Source organism: Dreissena polymorpha, chromosome 6 (genome assembly GCF_020536995.1).
Source record: "Dreissena polymorpha isolate Duluth1 chromosome 6, UMN_Dpol_1.0, whole genome shotgun sequence".
Taxonomy (NCBI): Eukaryota; Metazoa; Mollusca; class Bivalvia; order Myida; family Dreissenidae; genus Dreissena; species Dreissena polymorpha.
The window spans coordinates 43436681-43461041 of record NC_068360.1 but is presented as its reverse complement, the minus strand read 5'-3'; the positions used below and the strand labels follow the sequence as shown (position 1 = coordinate 43461041).

At 37.0% G+C, this 24361-nt stretch overlaps 1 protein-coding gene across 1 annotated transcript in view; it reads left to right on the top strand.

The window, feature by feature from the left end:
- Positions 1–15743, top strand: part of LOC127835633 (uncharacterized) — a 30043-nt gene extending 14300 nt beyond the window's left edge. The window contains exons 14-15 of the mRNA XM_052362068.1: positions 1018–1187; positions 15684–15743. Coding sequence (XP_052218028.1) covers positions 1018–1187; positions 15684–15743 — 230 coding nt within the window. The remainder of the gene's footprint in view (positions 1–1017; positions 1188–15683) is intronic.
- The last annotated feature ends 8618 nt before the right edge of the window (positions 15744–24361 follow it).

Sequence of the window (24361 nt, the reverse complement as noted above, 5' to 3'; positions counted from 1 at the left end):
GTTTTGTGTAACGCCTCGCTAAAGAGCTTGTAAAATGTTGTGTTTGTGTAACGCCTCGCTAAAGAGCTTGTACATTGGTGAGTATTGTGTAACGCCTCGCTGAAGAGCATGTACATTGGTGTGTTTTGTGTAAGACTTCGCTGAAGCGCTTGTACATTGGAGAGTATAGTGTAACGCCTCGCTGTAGAGCTTGTACATTTGTATATGTTGTGTAATGCATCGCCGAAGAGCTTGTTCATTTGTGATTATGGATGACATAGACTACCGTTTAAGCTGTTTCTGAATGTGGTATTGCTATTGTTATAAAATGGGAATGGGTCTGCCATTGTTGCAAATAATGAATGAGTTCCTAGACCCACGATCTGCAATGACGTCATTTAATCACGTTTTATAGTCTGACACAAATTTTGTTAATTTCTGGTTGTTTTATGCCTTGCCTTCATCAAATGACTCGTATTTCTCGTAAACTGTTCTTGTGGTACTGTAGAATCATTATCATTCGTGGGACACGTTTCTCGTGAACCGTTCTTAGGGTACCGTAGAATCATTAGCATTCGTGGGACATATTTCTCGTGATCTGTTCTTAGGGTACTGTAGAATCATCATAATTCGTGGGACTTACTCTTATATACTGTTCTTAGGGTACTGTAGAGTTTTTATCATTCGTGGGACATATTTCTCGTGAACTGCTCTTAGGGTATTTTACAATCATAATCATTCGTGGGACATATTTCTCGTGAACTGTTCTTAGGGTACACAAACACAGCAGAAAATGAATGACGCAGATTTATAATATTTCCCAAATCAGAAATCAACGAATAAACGTGTCCACAAAAACCTGGCCTTAATGCACGTACGTAAAGTGTCATCCCAGATCTGCATGTGTAATCCGGGAAGGCTAATCGGGGACGACCCTTTCCGCTTGTATGTCCTCAGCGTATGATGGAAGTCTTTTCTAAGGTCTTTTCGCGAAAAGCAAACAATATAAATGATTTTTGAGAATGTGGTTTATTTCAGACGACATTAACAAGCACAACCACGTGCCTGGCATGATGCCCCCTGAGCACCCGAGGCGGCAGGCGGCGGTGAAGAGGACGCTGACCCATTGCCTCGACATCGTAAATGGCCTTGAGTATATACACGAGAAGGGCTACACGCACAGACATATAAAGCCGGAAACCGTGCTGGTGCGTTCACATATATTTGACTCGCGTTCTGGGAAAACTGGACTTGCATGTGCGTAAAGTTTCGTTCCATATTAGCATGTGAAGCTTGCACAGGCTAATCAGCGACGACACTTTTCCGCTTTTATAGAATGTTTCGTTTAAAGGAAGTCTGTCCTAAACAAAAATCCAGTTTTTGCGGAAAGTGTTGTCTTTGATTAGCCTGCGCGGACTACACAGGCTCATCCGGGACGACACTTTACGCACATGCATCAAGCCCGGTTTTTCCAGAACGAGGCTCACGCATTGTGGTCTTGGTCATGTATTAAAGATAGCATTGATTTTCTTGATATTGGTTGATTTCACCTTCTACATAACGGTTTTTGGTTAGGTCAACAGTAAGGGGATTTTTCATTAAATTATTTGCATCGTTATGCTACCGTACCTCTTAATCAAATAGGGAAGTTCTCCGTTGCCGACTTTAGTATCTGAACTTAACCCATTTATTCCAAGTGGACTCTTCCATCCGTCTAAATTGGATCAATTTATTTCCAAAATTAAGGATGTCTAGTATATTTATTTCTATATTTAGAATATTTCTTACAAAAATTCCTTTAAGAAAACAGCGCAGACCCTGATGATACGCCGCATCATGCGGCGTCTCATCTGGGTCTACGCTGTTTGCCAAGGCCTTTTTTCTAGACACCAGGCATAAATGGGTTAAAACTAGTAAACCAGCTAACCCAGGTCAAGTATGAGCAGGTAAACTGCAGGCCATTACATGACTGAAATACTGTTGAATACTGCGAAAAACAAACAAACGAAGAACTTAAATAATTGATGTTGTTTTGACAGTTAATTGATACTTAATGACATTTGCTTTTGTTATAAAAAATATCAAATTATTTAGGCAGTAAAATCCTGGTATTGTTGTTCGTCCGGACATAATAAATAAATATTAATTATAGATCGGAAATGAAGACGTGGCCAAAATAACCGAGTTTGGTTTAACGAAACCAACGAGCAACCTCGTGCGCACTTGCGAAGGTACCCCTAAATATATGGCACCGGAAGTTCTACTGTCCAATAAAAACCAGACCAACAAGATAGATATCTACAGCCTGGCGATTTCATACTGGGAGATGTGGTTCGGACACGACGTAAACAGCGATATGATTCGGGAAATCTTCGGACTCGGTTTTCAAGGTGATGCGTTATCAAAGCTCCGCGAGCGTCAAAGTGATACCAAAGGCGGATGGCGACCGAGTTTAAGCTACCGGAACAGGCCGCCGAACAGCTTTATCGATATTATCAAAAGATGTTGGTCTGACAACCCTGACCAGAGGCCGGAAGCGAAGGAAATTCGGATCTTTCTTGAGGAACTGATTCGCAACAACTGAGGGATAAAAACAAATGCATACATCAATAGATATATTTTTCAAGGGCCGCACTATACTTGCATATAATATCCCACGAATTTTCATGATAAGTCGCAGATTGGGTATTTACTTGTAATTTGTTTGCTTTTGTTCCCTTTTTAAAATTATCTTAGCATGTGACAAAGTATAGTGGTAGTGGGTTTGTGTGCGTTCAAGCACGAGCATAAGCTTAATTACAAAAAACTTCAGCTACGTGAATAGACTTTACCAGGTGTATAAAGTGCGTAGCAAGTTAAATCTCCTTTGTGTTAGTTTAATTATACTAAATGGTTATTTATTGTGCGTGTTGGTTACACATAATATTATCTTTTTACTTCAACCAAAGTCAAGACAAAATATTAAATTAATGTATTAATGTATTTAATATTTAGTAAATACCATAACATCTAAAAGGAAACCAAACAAAAACGAATATATATCATTCATAATGCTTCTGAGATTACTGCTTACTTTATATACTATTTACTGGTATGTATTAGTATTAGTTTTCAAATGTGTTTTAGAAAATGTGAATATTTCGTGAACGTGTGTTGTGTGACAATCTTCCATTCGACAGTATTAGAACTGTCTAGATATTCTAGAGAAGACTTTCGTTCAAAATACAGTATCATTTTATATTTTGAAACATTGCAAAATTACTTTTTTTTCTTGAATATAAAGTCGTTTAAAAAACTTAATTTAGAATTAGGTATAACTTTATTCATGCCAAATCCTAGTAAATATATTTAAACAAATAATAATTGTGCACAATCAGTATTTATATTTCATAATAAATTTTCCCAAAATGCGGATTTTTGTTGTTTTATCTGCGATTTCCTCTTTTATAAATCTAATGACATATATTAGATGCAATTTACGTGTGCCAGAACCAAGGTGTTCTACAGGGAAATTGTTGGATAGCATTTAACCATGAAGTTAGCAACAACATTGTGTTGCCTGTTGTTTACATTAATATCACTCTGTTGAAAGAGCATTAATTTTACCATGCTCTTGTTTATACTGAAGCAAATTGATTTAATGAAAAGATAATTGACATTTAAAAAGCTGTTAGAATAAGCCTTGATAGACTAGCAGTTTAGTTTAGTTTTTGATTTTATAGAGAAAGGATATACATGGAAATATTTTTTGATAGAAACAATAGAAACAATAGAAAATAGTTGTTTAATGCTTTATATGAAAAGTATAGTAGTGTGTAAAATATTTAAATAACTATACAGTGTGAATAAAGGTATTAAATAGTGAAAAGTGCATTCGTGTGTGTCTTATTTGCCTGAGGGGGATTAGAGACCCTATAGAACAATTTTTGGTAGCAGAGCGTGGTTTGCCTATTTCTACATCTCACAATGAATGCAAAAGAAGGTGAAGACACCCCTCAGGAGAATTTGGTAGAGTTAAAAGTGAAGAAATCTAGATGTAAAGCAGCATTCACCAGGGCGCGTAATAATTTGAAAGACATTTTCAGCGTTGATACGCCAAACAAAGATCTTCCGAAAGAGTTTCTTGACAAGGTTGAAGAGGCTATGGACATAGCAGTACAAAGTGTTGAAGACCTAGCCTTAGTGGTGACAGATTCAACAGAATTAGCAAGTACTTTGAATGAAATTGACATTTTTGAAAAACAGTATGATGAACTCGTGAGTTTATATGATTAAGTTTCCACAGTAAGCTCCAAGTCTGACCACACAGTAAGCTCCAAGTCTGACCAAGATCATGAATCAAACCATGAAGACTGCAGTAAATTGGATTCCGCATTAGGCAAAGATATGTGGAAACAACTTCAAAGAGTAAAGATGCCCGTGTTCACTGGTGACAAGACAAAGTATCCTGCATGGAAAGCAGCTTTTCAAGCATGTTTTTAGAGGATAATATTGGAGACCGGGGTAAAGTGTTACACAGGGCAAAGTGTTACATTTGAATTTTCAAATTCGTTGCGTCATTTATTTTGCGAACTCAACCGATATTTATCCCGCCATTGTTGTCTGGTTGTCTCCGGAATGCCATTTCGTACGTGATCTTTTTTCAAAGATTGTACCATTTTTCCGCCATGTTAGTAAATTTTACATACATTTTCAAATGCCAATTTAGAAGTTGTTCGTTTTTTAATGGTAATTTAGAACACGCGATCAGAATAAAGTAGGAATTCTACAATATGTATTTCGCCTTCCTATTTTTTATTGTGTATTGATTTAACTGTATTGTCACTGGGGCAAGTTGTTACATGCCCCCCCCCCCGGGACAAAGTGTTACAGTGTAACACATTGCTCCATTCGACCTTTGATCACCAATTTGACGTTCCAACAATGATGGAAAATAAATCGACAGTTAATGACTGAAACGCATACAAAGACCATGTTTCTTTCTACTATAAACATTTCTAACAACATGTCCTACAAATCCAATGCTTGAAAATATTTGTTTCCATTAATATAATTTAGTCATTGTTTCGCATGATCTACCGGTAATTCCAGTAGAAATGCATACACGCACATTTGTTTCAACAGGTTTAGATATTGACACAATTCATTTGAAATAGCAAATACTAGGGTCTATTTGACTACTATTATAATAGCTCTATTCCTTCTTGTTACAAAATGGTTCGAAACTACAAACGAAAAGTCTCATCAAACAAAGTCCCGACGGATGTCATACAACGAGCAGTCAACGATGTAATCAATATTGGACGAAGCATAAGATCCGTTGCTAACAAAACAAATATAAATCCAACGACGCTATGCAGGTGCATCAAAAACGCAAAGCAACTAGAGTGTGACAAAGTTGAAACTTTCTCAGATCGGACATTAAAGCCTGTCTTCACGGACACGCAAGAGATATTACTAAAATCATATCTCAAAACTACAGCAAATGCTTACTTTGGTCTTAGCCGAAAAGAAGTCCGTGTCTTAGCGTATGAATGTGCTGAGGCAATTGCGTTAAAAATGCCAAATTCATGGATTAGAGATAAATGTGCCTGGCCTGACTGATTTTCGAATTTCATGAAGAGAAATACGGACTTAGCAATTAGAACTCCAGAAGCCACAAGTATGTCACGGGCAACCAGTTTCAACAGCGCAAACGTTAATCTTTTCTTCAACAAGCTCGCGCTTGTTATGGACCGAAAAAAAAATCCAAGCAGATGACATTTGGAATTTAGATGAGACTGGTGTGACAACAGTACAGAAGCCTCGAAGTGTGGTTGCAGCCAAAGGGGTGAAACAAATTGGTTCGCTAACTTCGGCAGAGCGAGAAGAACTTGGAACTTTGTGTGTAGCTGTCAGTGCTAGCGGTAATTCGGTCACGCCAATGTTTATTTTCCCTCGAGTTAAATACCAAGACCACTTTGTTCGCGACGTTCCAGTTGATTACCTTGGCACAGCACACCCTTCTGGTTGGATGACAAGTGAACATTTCTTGAAATTTCTCAAGCACTTTGTCAAACACACGAAAGCGTCCACAAAGAAAAAGGTGTTATTGCTTCTTGATAATCATTAGTCTCATCTCCACATTGACATTACAAATTACGCACGTGACAATGGGGTTGTAATGCTATCGTTCCCTCCACACTGCTCTCATAAGTTGCAACCCTTGGATCGATCTGTGTTCGGACCTTTCAAGCGATACTTAGCCAATGCACAAGATGGTTGGATGCGGAAGAATCCAGGAAATACGATGACAATATATGACTTACCCGGTATTGTCAGGAGTTGTTGGTCTAAAGCAGCAACCCCTGTTAACATAACCCATGGTTTTAATGTTTTCGGAGTGTTTCCATTCAACAGTAAGGTGTTTCATGAAGATGAAATAGCGCCAAGTTCCGTCACTGATAGACTAGATCCAAATGGAGCTGATTCAAAACCTTAAGAACCAGAGGTTTCAAATGCTGGTGATAGACAATTCGAACATGATCATGATAACAATGTTGATAATGATGGTGATGCCATCAGCGCATGGGAAGAAAAAGATGCATATTCACGCACATTGGATAGAAAATTGATACGTGTCCCAGGTGACGGCCATTGCCTCTTGCATGCTCTGATAAAAGAAAACATAGATACAATTTCTCATGACCAAATTTGTTTCAAACTTAGACATGAGATTGTCATTAACAAAGGGTATTACTCTGACTTTGCCGATGATCGTGACATAGTGTCTGATATTGAAAACTACATAACTAAGATGAAGTTTAACAATGACACAATAGATCTCGAACTGGCAGCCCTTTGCAATAGCCTAGGTGTATCTGCTACTCTGTACCAGGTTGTACAGAATGAGATAAATATATCTGCACATACGCCAGGGAGTGAAGGAGTGATATTCAGAGGTGACATTCATATTGCAAAGGATGGAATGAACGGAAACGCCAATTACAATTGCATATGTGCACTGAACAATCGAAGCACACACTGCGACATAAACAATGAACCTAGTGTAATTCCCAACTTTTCACCGGAACATGTTAGACCACACCCGAAAGCTCCTCCTAGAAAGGGTAAAATCGGTTCAAGAAAGCGAAAAACCGCCATACTAACTGATACGCCAGAGAAAAATGCAATTGAGGATGCCCTTCGTAAACGCGAACAGAGAAAGAACAAACCCGCATCAAAAAGACCCGATAAAACAAAATCCGTAACGAAGGCTAAACAGAAGAAAAAGAAACCAATTAAAAGAAAATATGATGACATTGATTCCTCTGATGAAGGAGACTGCTATTGTCTTATATGTGAAGAGCCATATTTAAACAGTAGATCGAGAAAGAAATGGATCCAGTGTGTAGCCTGTTAAGACTGGGCACACGAAGAGTGCTCAGCTGTATCAAAGGGACACGTTTTTGTTTGTCAAAACTGTGAATCAGACGACGATTCTGACGACGATTAGTTTAAGTGTTTGCTGTACAAATCTGCATGGTTTAGTAATGACTTTTGTATTGCAACGTTTGGGTTTGAACAGTTCGAATTTGATTTCCTGAAGTAACTTATCTTATACCGGTTATTAGACTGTCTTCATAAGAACTTTTGTGAAGTATAAATTGTAATTTATATCATAAATTACGCTTACGCTTTGTATACTCTGGTTGCTTTGTACGCTCCGTACGCTTTGTATGCTCTGCATGCTATGTATGCTCTGTATGCTTGATATGTTTTGTATGCTCTGCATGCTGTGTCTAGTTGATATTTTATTCTTTCTCTTAAAAAATTATCTGACTTTTGATGTAGACAAATCTAAACTTTTTAGTACCGTATCTGATGTTGTAATATCATGCTATATACTTATATGTATATATGCCTTTTAATTGTAGACCAATTTGTTTCCAGTCTTTCAGCTTTTATACACTTGTTATTTCTTATTCATCATGTTTTATAGTCGGTTGTACAAGCTGTCTGAGCTTATGTTTGTTGTTTAACTCTTGCCGACTCAAAATAAATCTTATCTTATCTTATCTTATCATGTACGTTTGATAAAATATGTGTACTTCTTCTCATATTGATCAGTTGAATTTGTATATCTTGAATATCGCCTCGATTAATTGTTTAAGTTTAGTGCTGTAAAGAAATTATGGATCTATTGTTCAGGTGATGATTCAAACATTATTATTTAGAATAAAGTTATTGCCTTTTGTGTTTATCTATTTAAGAAATAGAAAACCTCACTGAGGGCCCAATGGCAGAATAGTGACCAGCCAGGCAGCCCCAAATAGTATATGGACCATATACTATTTGGGGCTTCCTGGCTGGTCACTATTGTGCCATTGGGCCCTCAGTGAGGTTTTCTAATTCTTATATTACACCGTACATTTTTGTGCAGATAAATGTCAATAGAAATAAAAATAAATAACACAATATAAATTCTATAAATAGTTATCAGTTACTATTAATAATATGTACCGTATTATTGATGTGCGCGAGTTGTCTCCCTGCAAAAGTTGGAAACGGAAAAAATCGCTTCTTTATATAAAATTCACTTTTATTGAAAACCATTTCACATATTGAGATACATTTTATATAGAGGTAACTGCTTATATCACATACAACATGTTGCAAAACATTGATCCCAAATATAGCATTTAATTTTTGTATATTTTAAGATGTGATCAATAATAAAAATCACACTCTCGTGACCTGCCAAACGAATCGATTCTATTAATTATATGTACGGTATTATTTATGTACGCGAGTTGTCTCCCTGCGAAAGTTGGACACGGAAAAATTTGCTTTTTTATACAAAATTCATTTTTATTGTAAAACATTTCACATATTGAGATAAATATTATATGAAATATCTGCTTTTAATACAGACAACATGTTGCAAAACATTGATCCCGAATACAGCATTAAATTTTTGTATTTTTTTAGAATGTGATTTCATTATAAAAAAAACACACACTTGTGACCTTTCAAACGAATCGTGCGTTTACCCTAAATATATAAACAAAAAATCTCAATGTTGTAATCCTTGCACAAATGTTACAAATAATCATTATAGCGGGCACTATTAGATGCGCGTGCATCTAGTCAGCGGGCGCTATTATGAATAGCCCCCGCTGGGCAGATGCGCACGCAAATTTACCGGACACTATTCAAAATAACGGACCTATGTAGTTTATATACGCAAAGAGGAACAAATTTATGTGAGGTATAATATTAAAATTTATAGCCTTTGTGTAAGTATTCTTTTTTTTTCTCATTTCAAACACGAATTCCATGAGACTGGAACTACACGGAACATTTTCATCACGCTGTAACACATTACCCCGGGATGTGTAACACATTGCCCCGAAGACCGGGGAAAAGTGTTACATTTACTTATGATTTTTTAAACAATATTGGCAATAAAAGCGACATTTTATCGTGTTGGTACATACACTACTTGTTAAATTTGATATGATATTTCACGTTAAACACGTTGCTAGCGCTGCATACGAGTTCATATAGTATGAATCGAAAAAAGTTTTTTAAATGTAACACTTTGCCCCGGTCTCCCCTACACGGCTGAGCAGGGCCGGGTAGTGATAATTGGCCCGCAGGGAGCATAACTCTGGGGCCGATTATCACTGCCCGGCACAGCCGTGTATTAAGGTCTATAATATATATCTTACTTTTATACTAAATTATAGATGGGCACAGGTTTTGAGTCATACTATCATACTATTTTGGTCCTTCACTAAAATTTATGAAGAACCAGCTTTCCGTACTTTTATTTTCATTCAATTGATTACGCAATTATGACGTATCTCATGTGACGTAATTTCAATGACGAAACTAGCTAGACGCTTTGGATTTAAGGACAACAATTCGGACTTGGAGGGTTTTTATTCAGAGCTCCAGATAAGGGCCGTACAGCCGTAAATACGGCTTTTTCATGAAGGTTTACGCATTTATTTTTATAAACTGGACGTACAATTACGACTTTAATATCCCTTTTATGCATTTACAAAAAAACATATGGCCGTACCGATACGTCCACATCAGGGCGGCGGGATTTGTTGGTCTCTAACCTAACGGCGCTTTTTGTTAATTTAAATTACCGAAAAGTTGTAGACTGGGTTCCGGAATTTTTGTCTATTCTGTCGCGAGATTTCATGTAACTCGTACCCGTCAAAATAATATGTCTGCGCGCAATGGAAGGCAAGCTTAACCAAAAGCGGTTCCAAACAACACTTTGTTGTCATATAATGGCTACACACGGTGTCGTCTAACCATCCTGACATTCAATCTGTAAACCCAGAAAAAGACATTGTCGCCCCGATATTAAACGATTTGATTGCATCGGTGGCTAACAACGTTAGAAAACACGATGTGAAACGGATGAGACAGTGACATAAGTGTTCATTTACTTAGCTTACTAGTTGGCTTGTGTTTTCTTGTCAAGAACAATGAAGAAATAGTATTAGTTATGAGTTTTAATGTGTAGTTGTATTTGCATCATAATTCAGAATGGTAAACCTAATAAAGTAACTGTTTTAGAAGCTAAATATATTTATTATAATTGCTGCAAATGTTTCTGTAAAGTCAGTTATACACCATTCAATATCCAAGAACACGGGTAGAACAGTACTACCTGTATTTTTGGCTATGGTAGTACAGGTACTAATTGCTTTTCAGCGTTACTCCTTTTCTGGAGCTCTGTTATTTAACAGTTAAATATTTTTTAAGCATCGAACGATTCCAAAACGTATTTCGGATTGTATCCTCGAGTCACCAGTTTCGGTCGATGTAACAAATAATCGAAAATAATCAGATTAAATACAATTAAGTCGGCAAAATAAAAAAAATACGTACATCAAGACTTAGATATTGGTATTGAAATCAGACATTTGCTTGTATGTAAATGCATATAGATTTGAAAGTATCAGTATCAAAATGGGTATAATAAATGTCATTCTTGTATATAAATTGGTATCTAAAAGTAAATTTCAGTAGCGGGAAAGATATAATAGCAAATTCAATAAGTATACTGTATTGATATGAAAGAGATTAAGATTCTAGTATGAAATGTGTCCACTTTATTAAATTCTAGTATTTAAATGGGTCCAGTTTATCAAACTTCTTGTATTGAAATGGGTCCACTTTCTCAATGGTATCGTATACAAATGGGTATGCTTTTTCAAAAAATCGTGTATCAAAATGGGTCTACTTTATCAGAGTTCCGGTATAAAAATGGGTCACATTTCGGAAGTCTCAGCGGGACACCCCTACCCTTAAATTTGGGAATAACAGAAAATGGAATTACAAATCTTTGTTATTTTAGTGTCATATGAACCGGATTTAAGTTGTCATCGAGGTAAGTGTGTCTTTTATTATAAATGTTGCTGTTTGACGAATCTTGTTAAAGCACACATAGAGGCGTCAATTTAAAGTGCAGATGAGTTTCAGTTTCAATCGATATTTGTATTATCCCAATTGTGTGCTACGTGTCATAATAACAATGTTCGCTTCTTTTGTTGAGTTTTGGCTTAATGATATTGATCATAATTGACTAAGACGTCACGCGCACACGTTCTGAGGGCCGATTATTTATAATGACCCCGCTATGGTGATGATGGCATGACAAACTGTACAAATTTGTTACTATATATAGTAAGGTATGTATTATTGACGAATCGCCAAGTACCCATCAGTACAAACTTCTGCAATTACGTCAGTACCTAGGTGGCAAAGCGCTAAGTACATTCTATTGAAAATCTGGGACATTCGAAAGAGGCATATACTGCTGCAAAGGAAAGGCTTGACAGGAAATATGGTGGTACCAAAAGAGTAGTAAACCAATTCTTAGATGAGTTAGAGAATTTCCAGCCGCTGAAGAATGAAACGCCTAGAGAACTTGAAAAATTTGCTGATTTACTCGGCATTGCAGTTATTAACTTAAAGGAAGTAAACCATCTTCATGGTCAGGAGGATCGTTATACCACCGTTTGTTAAAGAAACTGCCACAAACCATGTTAACACGCTTTATGAAAACACTCCATTTCAATTCGTTACCAGACTAGTTGCACAAAGACACACAACAGACTATTACATAGAGATTTGTTGAATGTTAATGCTAAAGCATTTCACCCAATACCACAAAAAGATGTCTCGAAGACATATAGTGCTCATAATAGATCAAGTATTGCTCTGAGAACCATTCCGGTAGTAGTATCAGCAGACAATAGTGAATTTGGCATCAATGTATTGTTAGATGTCGGGAGTACAACGTCTTATCTAAACGAAGATGTTGCATGTGAATTACAACTCAAATGTGAAAGAAAACCCATAGAAGTTAATGGAAAATCAGAAAGATTCAGCACTAGGAATGTCATGTTCAAACTCCAGAGCTTAAATAGAAAATATGAACTTTCAATGGAAGCACAAACAACAAGAAATGTAACTGGGAAACTTCAAACAGTGAATTGGCAAATAATGAAAGAGCAGTGGCAACATCTTAAAGACATACCATTCCCCAGTGCTGGTAGAAAGAAAAAGATTAACTGATAGGTCTTGACCACGCGCACCTTCATAGATCACTTTGAGAGATAGTAGGTGGTGATTATGAACCAGTGGCTAGATTGGCATCGCTTGGATGGACATGTGTTGGGCCAATAAATAGAGAGAAGAATCATGATAGCATTAACATGTTTGTGTTCCATGCTAATAATACCATGGAGACTTCATTGGAACAATTTTGGGAAGTTGAAAGTGAAACGGAGTTTAACCAAATGGTACTACAAGATAAGAGAGTGCAGGTTCAAATAAAAAACAGTATTGAACACAAAGACAATAGATACATAGTTCCATTGCCATGGAAATCAGCATCAGATAAAGAGACATTACCTGACAACTATAGTATTGCATTAAACAGGCTAAATAGCACTGAGAAAAAATGAAGAAATCTCCTGAATTGAAGCGGGAGTATAGTGACATCATATGGAAATATGAAGAGAAAGGCTTTATTAAGAAGGTTGAAAGAAAAGACAATGAAAGAAGATAGTATTTGCCACATTTTGCTGTAGTGAGGCCAGAAAAAGAAACAACAAAAGTTAGCACTGTATTCGATGCATCATACAAACATGAAGGCACAAGTTTGCATGAGTACCTTAGTACAGGTCCAAAATTGCAAAGAAAACTGTTTGATGTGTTGCTAAGGTTCAGAAGAAATCAGATCACAGTTGTTTGTGACATAGCGGAGATGTATTTGAAAGTTGGCGTAGCAAGTGAGGATCAAAAATACCAAAGATTCCTATGGAGAGAATCGTCCAAAAGCCCCCCTCGAAACATTTGAATTCACACGTTTAGTGTTCGGAGTTAACTCATCACCATATCTAGCCCAGTATGTGTCTCAACATAATGCTTTGTTGCATGCTGACATATATCCGATGGCGGCTTAGACATTTCTGAAGTCTACTTACATGGACGATAGCATGGATTTTACGAAAAATGTGACAGAGGGAATAGAACTATGTAGACAATTGAGAGAGCTGTGGCAGAAAGCTGATATGCATGCCAGAAAGTGGAATTCAAATTCACTAGAAATGTTTAAAAAAATACCAGAAGAAGCAGAAATAGATTTAGGATCAGGAAATCTGCCAACAACTAAAGCTCTTGGAATATCATGGCAAGCAAAACATGATGAATTTATATTCAAAGTTGGTGATGAAATGACCATGCCAGATGAAATCACAAAGAAAAATGTCTTGAAGACTGTTTGTAGGATATTTGCTCCTTTAGGTTTTTTAGCGCCATATGTAGTGCGAGGGAAACGAATCATGCAAGACATCTGGTTAAGTGGGGTTGACTGGGATGAAAACGTGAGAGAAGCAGAGAACTTGAATTTTGAAAGGTGGTTCGAAGAGCTTAAACATTTAGATAAGATAAAGATTTCACTTTGTCTCAAAAACGAAAATAATGGAACACGGCTGAAGTCTATGTCAATTCATACATTTGTAGATGCATCATCAATTGCATATGGAGCAGTTACATATTTGAGATGTGAGTATAAAAATGAAGATGTAACTGTACGCTTCGTAGCTTCAAAAAGTCGTGTTGCTCTCACAGAATCTACTAGTATCCCAAGACTTGAACTACTCGCAGCAACACTTGGTTTAAAACTAGCATCAAGGATTTGCAAAACTCTTGAAATAGAAATCAAGCAAGTAACATGTTGGTCGGACAGCATGAATGTCATATATTGGATACGAAATAACAGCAGACAATTCAAAATATTTGTTGCAAACAGAATTGGTGAAATTCACAGAGTTACAAATCCAAGTCAATGGAGATATGTTCCAACAAACGAAAACCCAGCAGACTATGTGTCAAGAGGTTTTCCTGTTAACAGTCTTGCTGTTGCAAACAATTGGTGGGAAGGCCCCAGCTTCCTAAAAGAAAGTAAAAACGAATGGCCAAAAAGCAAAATTGATGTGGGTAATGATGGAAAACTTGAAATGCGAAAAACAGCACAAACAAATTTGCTTACATTTTATGTGTCACAAGAAGAGTGGAGACTTAGCCCGGAAAGGTATTCAAAGTGGACAAAACTTGTTAGAATTCGAGCATGGGTCATTAGATTTGTCGAAAACCGCAAAATGAAGGAAGAAGATCGAGTCCGTGGGCCATTGAATGTAGTTGAAATCGAAAAAAGCAAGACTGAAATGATCAAAGTGACACAGAGAAGATATTTTGCAGAAGAGTATGATAAACTTAGTAAGAATCAGAAAGTAGGAATTTCCAGCAAACTGATCAAACTGAATCCAAGATTAGACACCGAAGGGGTGATAAGAAGTGACAGTAGACTAAAGTACTCTGAATTTCTTCCATATTACACAAAAAATCCTGTGTTACTACCCAGAAAGAGTTCAGTGACAGAGTTAATGGTTAAAGATGCCCGTGAAAAGAACAATCATAGCGGAACAACCAAACACTCTCTGATCTGTCAGTGAAATACTGGATTGTTGCTGCTAGAGAACAAATAAGAGACTGTGAAAACAAGTGTTCTGAATACAAACGAAGGAAAGGCCATCCAAAGGATTAAATCATGGCACTCTACCAAAAGTGATAAAAAGAGTAACCATGCGTGCATTTAGTAATGTCGCAGTAGACTTTGGTGGTCCTTACATTACAATCCAGGGAAGGGGAACAAAACGAGCAAAGAGATACCTCTGTCTATTTACATGCTTATCAACACGCGCAGTGCACCTAGAAATAGTCTTTGGTCTCGACGCAAACGCATTCTTGAATGCGATCAACAAAATGGTGAATAGGAGAGGTTTACCAGTTTCAGTGTATTCTGACAATGGCACCAACTTTGTCGGAGCAGATAAAGAACTAAGAAAACTAGTGCAGAATGTAGAAAAAGACAAAATAAAAAAAGTGCTGCTAACCGAGGAATACATTGTTTTTTCAACCCTCCTGCGGCGCCACACTGGGGTGGCGTACATGAAATAATGATTTATTCAGCAAAACGAGCAATATCTGCAATCTTGACCTCAGCTGATATATCTGATGAAGAGCTCATCACAGCTTGTACTGGAGCTGAAAGTTTGATTAATTCTAGTCCACTACCGTACCAGTCTGCAAATATTGATGATTGCACACCGCTTACTCCTAACCAGTTCCTGTTTGGACAAGATGGGGGCCAGTTTGCCCCAGACTCAGTTGACGACACAGACTAAAGCCCAATTAAACGCTGGAGACGTATACAAGAACTCGTGAAACACTTCTGGAAAAGTTGGCTGCAAGAGTTTCTGCCAATGCTTGCTGGCAGAAAGAAGTGGTTTCAACAACACGAAGACTTTCGTATAGAAAATGTTGTTCTTGTTGTCGATCCTGAGCAGCCTAGAGGTCGATGGTCGCTTGGTAGAATAGTGGAGATTTTCCCAGGAGCTGATGGCCATGTTCGCACTGTCAGTGATCGTATTGGACAATCAGTTTTGAAGAGATCAGTTACAAGACTCTGTTTAATTGAGCCAGATTATGAAGATTAGAGCAAGAACTCAGCTTCAAGACCAAGTGCAAGTGTAAATATTATAGGGATGCAACAGGTTAACCGGTGAACCGGTTAACCTACCGAAACGACCAGTTAACCGGTTACATTTTCGGGAAAAGGTTAACCTGAAAAAAAAGTTAGTATGCTTTTTTCTTTGAATACTTTTTATTCTCTTTTTCATAAAACAATTCGTACGATATAACGTTTTGCGCGCGACATACTGCCAATGTGCGCTGGCGACTCGTAAGAACAACATGCCGCACCATCGACGGTAGTAAATAAGATGTCAACAAACAAGGCAATAAAGCAATAGATCAGTACTTTTGTGGTAACAAACAGGGGCAACGTTTTGATAATTGGCACTTTTGTTTTGTTTAACTCGCGGAAAATTTAACTAGCAAACTGCGCGGAGTGGGGTTATTAGCGAAGAGTCAATTGACACGTTTATCGAACTCGCGATAAAATTTAGTTGAGACATTGGATAGCTTATTTTGATCTTTTGTTAACAAATATTCAACACTGATTGCTCGCGAAAATAAAGAATTTACAAGTAACAGTTTTATGAAGAATTTAATTCGTAGTCAAAATCTTGTCGAGTTTACGTCTTCTTTGTTCTATCAGAGATTAAAATCATTGTTTGTAATTTACATCATTTACGATGTCACCTCTACCGTCTGAGGCAAATTGTATTTAAGACAGCAAATAATTAAAATAATTTAAAAAATAAACATTAATGATACAATTAAAACAGAATAAACGAAGAAACACGCCATTTGTGAGCGATACGACGCTAACGTAAGCCCTCCAACAGAAAAATAAGTTAAGGACAAGTGAAAATGAACATTGTGTAATTCAATTTTTTACTCATATTCTTTCACGCAAGAAAAATAAATACAATATAAAGAAAAAAATACAAAATTATTAAAATAAATGTTACAATACATTTTATTAAGAAACAGACATTTTTTATGATCAACGCAAGCGATCTCGAATTACTTTCGTTTCTATAGAGAGTACATGTACGAGCGGTATGACATTGTTTACGTATACTTTAACATTTTACTAATTAAAGTGTTCCGGTTAACCGGTTACTAATCGGTTATGGCAAAAGGTTAACCGGTTAATGATTTTTGTGACCTCTTGCATCCCTAGTAAATAAGCTAGTTGTATGTTGGTTGTTGTGTTAAGTGGCATAATAATTCACAAAGCAGCCATAGTTATTACTGTTAGGTGTAAACTTTTTTATATGAAGATTTGCACTTTGACTCAGAGCGCATAATAATCCCTGTGTATCCATATTTATGGGAAGAGAAACATAGTGAACATTTTGGGAAACTGAAGAGCTTGAAATATTGCTTTATGTCTTGTAATTACATTTTAGTTAACTGTACATTATATGACATTTTGATGATAAAGAATGTATCTTATTTGTTGCTTTTATTACAGACTTTTATCAGATATATGCATGTGAAATGTTATAGTTTTGTTTATAAAAATAATTTGATTGTGTGTAGTTAAGAGGTTTGGAAACATGTTCAATGTTTAAGTAAACACGTTATTCAATACCATAGACTTTAAAGGAAGGATTGTGTGATTGAGAATTTGGAGATTAAAGTGTCTTGTTTGTATTGTAGTATGATATTAGAGTAAACTATAGTTAGTTTTGTAATAGTAACGCTTCCTCTGAATCTAGATAAGCAAATAGTACAGAAGATACGTCATACTGTTAACATTTAATAGGATACAATATAAGTCTTATACTTACGGCATTTGATAGAATATAGTATATGGCATACTTTTAAAAATTGACAGAGTAAAGTTAGCATAAGCAGTTGGCATACATCTGGTATATTTGACATTTTGATAAACTAAAGTTTATCAAGGTAGGGGAGAATGTTCCGCGGGGAAATTGTTGGATAGTATTTAATCATGAAGTTTATAACAACATTGTGCTGCCTGTTGTTTACATTAATATCACTCTGTTGAAAGAGCATTAATTTTAGTAATTACCATGCTCTTGTTTATTCTGCAGGAAATTGATTTCATGAATAGATGTTTGACATTTAAAAAGCTGTTAGAATAAGCTTTGATAGACTAGCGGTTTAGTTTAGTTGTTGGTTTTAAAGAGAAAGGATATACATGGTAATATTATTTGATAGAAACAATAGAAACAATAGAAAATAGTTGTTTAATGCTATATATGAAAAGTCTAGTAGTGTGTGAAATATTTAAATAACAATACAGTGTGAATAAAGGTATTAAATAGTGAAAAGTGCATTAGTGTGTGTGTCTTATTTTCCTGAGGTGGATTAAATAGATCCTATAGAACACAAGGGGTCACAGACTCGAAAATTATAAAGCGTTGCAACGCGAAACGATTGAATAATTTGGAAAGTTCTGTTTTTGTCGTTATATTTTGGGAAACTACGAGGATTGCTTATATAAGTAAACAAGAAATTCACTTAAACACCGTTATTTCGAACACCGATTATCCGAAGTCACCGTTATTTCGAAGTATTTTTCGGGTCCCGATTGTAGTTGTTCTTTGTTCAATGTAAAATTTCATTGTTAATCCGAACTTCGTTAAACCGAAGAAGTCGTTAATTCGAAGTGATTATGTCGGTCCCAACACTATAATTTGCACCTTATTATCAATCTTTAATCCGAAGTAAAAACTGCAAAACACTGAGCGGAATTTCACACCTATGTCGTCTGCGCGTTGTACGTCAAAGCCGATAATTACACCTTTGTCGCCTGCGCGTAGCATGTTAATTTTATAATGTCGTCAAAAGCCGACGACGAGGCCGACAACACATGAATGAACATGATATCTAATCAACGTGTGATCACATGCATCAACGACGTAAGGCAGTTCTGCGAGCAAAACACGGGCGGAATCCAGTTCTTCAATTTCCTTGATAATTGGAGAAATATGTTACACGCGTCCAGTTTAGTGCTGCTAACGTCGGTGTTCAGAAAGACATCGCGTCTTATTAAAAAAAAAGTGAATTCATTTCCGAAAATGTATTCATATGTATTAACATGTATGATACGCTATGCATCATATTTTATATGTTCTGTAATTAGAGAAAAATAAAAAGAAGAAAAAGAATCGTTTTATTCCTCCGTTTGTTACAAGTAGAAATCTATTGCTATCTGACTAGTTTACGTTTTTAAGTAAAACAATTATTAAAAGTACAGTGTGACCCAACCATGCGAATTCCACAATGTTGTATTTTTTCAGGATCAAAGAAGTCGTCTGTCAAATGTTTATTTCGAATAATCGTTAATCCGAAGTTTTTTTAACGGTCCCGACGACTTCGAAATAACGGTGTTGAAGTGTATCTTTAAAAAAAGATATACGGCGTTGATTGTGGTCGATGTTTATGAACGATCAAAAGTTATCTCTATGAGATAAAAAGTAGCGGATGCCTTTTTTCTGCGCAGTTCTCAGCTACATCATAAGCAAAACAATTACGGGGTGTTGCGCCAGATTTCGTGGCTTATTTTGCTTTATGTGATATTATTACTCAGATATCTATATTTACAGAATAGAAAACACAAGAAACATGAAAATAAACGAGTGCATATAGGTCAGCCGGCAATACTCGAATCTTATTTAATTGCATAATTATAGTATAGTGAATTATTGTGCTCATGCTTAATAAACTGGTCTAAATGGATAAATATTTCTAATTAATTTTATCAAAATTGGTCCTTATCATGCAAATGTTGAAACAATATTAAAAATCGATGATTGACATACCACAATAATATCGCCGAATATCTTTATTTAGTATCTCTCTGATCAAATCAGACTTCAAGTGCACAAAGTTTACGAGACGGCGTTTATATAAAGATTTCTGCAACTGACCGCAAACTGACCTTGATACCTTGCGGATTGGAATGCAATGCATTACAGTCACTACGTTATTGTCAGTAAGACCGGTGTAACACAATGATCGCAACCCTTTCTGCGAACTCCGGTGATGAACTGTATATAAACTCTGACTTTCACAAATGGCCACGAATTGACCCGAAACCTCGCAGGTTGAAATGCAATGCAAGTAAGTACTAAATATGACAACATAGCCTTCAGTATAAACGCTTTTGCGCTGGTAATTCTCTGAAAATAAAAGGTGAACGCACAAACTGTATTTATGTCGAAAATTGATTGTAAAACTGTTCTATCTATTGAGCCTTTTCATTAGAGATAAAATTGTTTCATGCAGTAAAACAGTGTTACAAAGACGCGGATATGTTTCCAATGTTCTGGTGTTATACTCAAATCAGCCAATGGAATAAATGAAGTGTATTCATTCGTACCTAGCAGCGGGAAATTTTATTTGAGTATTATTGGACACTTACAAAGGTCAAGTCAGGGTGAAAAGCTGGCTTAATACAGCTTACGCCGAAAAATACATACGTTTTTAGCATGTGCACGGATGGTCGAGAAGTCTAAGCGGGAGATCGCAGTTAGACGAACTACTTTTGTCTACTGCGTAGTAATACATCGTCTTGTCCATGTGCAACTTCCGTGGCCGACCCGGGTGAAGATGAGTGATTGAAATTCATCAAATGTTCCTGAATTAGATGCTACCAGGGATTATAGCGGTGATATAAGTTATTTTGATCGCATTAGCGAAGCTCTAGTTAGGATAGAAACCAGATTGTCCAAACTTGAATTAGGTATTCCAGATAAATTCTTCAGTCGTTAATCAGTCGCCATTTTTGGAAATAGTTCTTTCCGCCAACCAAGTCAGCCATCTTGTGAACGCAATACAGATTGCTCAAATTGCTACTTGTCTTGTCAAAGGCAAGTTTGATGACGGTACGGCGCAACTATTCAGGGCATTACAGAAGGGAACAAGTGGCTTCACAGACTCTTGTTTACAAAATGTTAGAGTCGCTGCTGAACTCTCCAGCATAGCTAACCGGTACCCATCTGGGTGTCGTAGTTTTCGAGGTGGATTTGGTCGTGCACGGTTTACACCTTGGAGAAGTCGTGGCTATGAGCGACAATGAAAAAAACGTTATGTAACAATATAGAGTTTTTGCGTAAAATTGAGACTAATGAACAAGTTTTGAAGTGGGTAACTGAAGGGGTCAAATTTCCTTTTTATTCTCCCCCAAAATTTATTTTGGGGGAGCATATAGTCGCCGCTTCGTCTTTCCGTGCGTGTGTGCGTCCGTCCGTGCACAATTTTTGTCCGGGCTATTTATCAGCAACTAATGACCGGAATCCAATGAAACTTTATGGGAAGCTTCACTACCAAGAGGAGGTGTGCATATAACCAGCGGGTTCTGGTCGGATGATTTTTCACAGAGTTATGGCCCTTTAAAATTTTCTATAAAAAAAATATTGTCCCCCCAACTACTGTGTCCTCAAGACGTTTCCTTTTATCTGAATATATAGTGCAATATTGCAAAAAACCTTTGGGGAGCATCACCCGTCTCCGACGGTTTCTTGTTCTTCTGATGTACCAGATTTTGAATTTTGTAATAAAACATTTACTGAGCCTGAATCAAAATTTATAAAATCAGAGATAGAACGTTTGCTATTGTTTGGCCAAGTAGAGAAGCGCATACATAAACCTTAAGGTGTTTCACCTATAAATTGTGTAAAGAAAAAATCTGGAAAGTTTTGTTTGATTACAGATTTACGATTTGTTAACTCTAAGTGCACTGCTTCAAAATTTAAACAGGAAGATATTCAGTATGTTTTTCAAATGTTAAAAACTCTGATTATATGGTTACTATTGATCTTAAAGATGGATTTTTTCACATCCCGGTTCATCCAAGTGACCAGGAGTATTTAGGGTTTAGTTTCCAAGGTGAATATTATATTTGTACAGTTTTACAATTTGGACATTCTTGTAGTCCATTCTTTTTTTGCAAAAACTCTTCGACCCATAATTAGTTATATACGGTCATTGGGTATTAGAACTATTGTATATGTTGATGATTTCATTGTACTTGCGCCGAAAAATCTGATATTTAATAATTGCTCTACTGTGATCAATATTCTTGAACAGTTAGGTTTCACTATTAATTATGAAAAGTCCTCGTTAGAGCCTTCTCAGAAGAAGGTCTCGGCCATATAATTGACAATACAGGAACGTTTACTGTCATTAAAATTACTGTGGAACGTGTAAGAAGGTTGAAACGTGTAATTCACAAAACTTTGAAAGCCAAAAGCGTGCAGGCTAGAACACTTGCTAGGATAGCTGGTCAATGTGTAAGCATGTGCAAATGTATATTTCCTGCCAAGTTGATGCTTCGGAACATTTACAGACAATTAAATACTAAAGCATCTTGGACAGATCATTTAGTTTTAGATGTTGCCAGTGTTAATGACCTTCAGTGGTGGTTGTCATCAATTGATACCTGGAATGGTAGAGTGGTAAAGGAAGAACACATCGATTTTCAATTAACTACAGACGCGTCATTGTCTGGTTCGGGCGGATGGATCCTAAACGAGAGGGCACAGGGTTTTCGGACTCCAGATGTCAGGCGCCAGAGTTCAAATTACCGCGAATTGTCGGCAGTTTTAATGTCCCTTCTTGCTTTCAAGGAAAAAATAAAGGGAAAAAATGTTCAAGTTCTATCGGACAACATTACGACAGTAGCTATGATAAGTGGTCTCGGGGATCCTATCAAGTCATTGGACGATTTAACACGCATGATATTCCTATTTACAATGCAGCACAACATAAATATTTCGGCACGCTACATTGCTGGGAAGGACAACTGTCTCGCAGACAAGCTTTCACGGTCAAAGTATGAATGGAGACTTCATCCGGCATTGTTTCGCTACATCAACCGCATTTGGGGACCTCACGAGGTGGACCGTTTTGCTTCAGTGACATCCGCCCAGATTCCAGTGTACAATTCGTTATACCTAGATCCGTGCACATCAGGAGTGAGTACCTTCGCCCAGGATTGGAGAGGCAAGAACAACTTTGTGAATGCCCCTTTCGCTCTTATATCAAGAGTATTATCACTGGTGAAACAACAAGGAGCTGTGGCAACCATAATAGCCCCAAAATGGCCAGCTCAGCCATGGTTCAAGGACCTAATAAATATGTCGATAGCACCTCCCTTGTCGCTTCCAATGTCAAATCAAACAGTTTTCGCCATAAACGCAGCAGAGCCACTGAAAAATCAAAACTGGAAGATTTATGCCTGGAGAGTATGTGGTCAACTCGCCTAAGATGTTTTGGATAGTCAGCTATGGCCGCAAAACAGACTGTATTGTCATTAGCAGATTCCACGTTGAGTTTATACAAGGGACAGATTCGTAAATATTTAAAATTTTGTGAAGAAAAACAAGTAAATTTTGCTGACAATTCATCATCTGCTATAACAGCTGATTTCTTGTGTCATTTAGCCGACTCTTCTGAGAGACCAGAAACATTGATAAAAACTACACTGACTGCTGTTGATCTATTGCTCTATACAATGGGGTTAGATTCGCCCACCAGAGATCGAGACGTTGATAAGCTAGTGACTGCTTTGATGAAATCCAGTACAAAACAACCAATGAAGCGTCAGAGGCCTTTGCCCGTTTTTTTGTGGAACTTTTTGATCAGCTGGGACCCAACGATCAGTTAAATTTACGTGACCTCCGCATGAAGGCGATTACATTATTAGCGTTCTGTGCTATGAAACGACCTTCTGACTTGGCCCCTAAAAGTAAAGTTTTTAAACCCGAAGATAACTCTTCTTCTACGATGCCCATAGTCAGTCCATGATGTAACATTTGAACAGGATGGATCTATGACAATTTGTTTTCACGGTTTAAAGAATGATACAAACAGACAAGGTTTTGAAGTTAACATTCCACATAACGCGGAAAACCCCAGTTTTTATCCAGTTGAATGCCTTAGAATGTACATTGAACGAACGCAAGGTTGCAGGTCTAAAGAATGTGTGAGTTTATTTCTCACGCTTCGTGCGCCATATCATGCCATTGCAGCTGACACAGTTGCTAACATACTAGAAGATGCCATCAAGAGGGCAGGACTTCAAGGTCAAGGCTTCACTGAAAAATCATTCAGACCAACTGGCGCAACAAACGCGGTGATATTGGTGTATTGCCAGAAACTGTCATGAAAATCGGCCGTTGGAAAACCCAAGAAGTTTTCTTGAACCATTACGTGTATGGCAAGGTTCCACATGATTACTGCGCTCGCCTTCTTAAATAGTGTCGTACAGGAGAACGTCTCCAACAAACAATTTTGAATTAATGTCAAAGTTACCAGTTTACTGTTATAACAAGTTCATGTTCATGGACACGTTCAT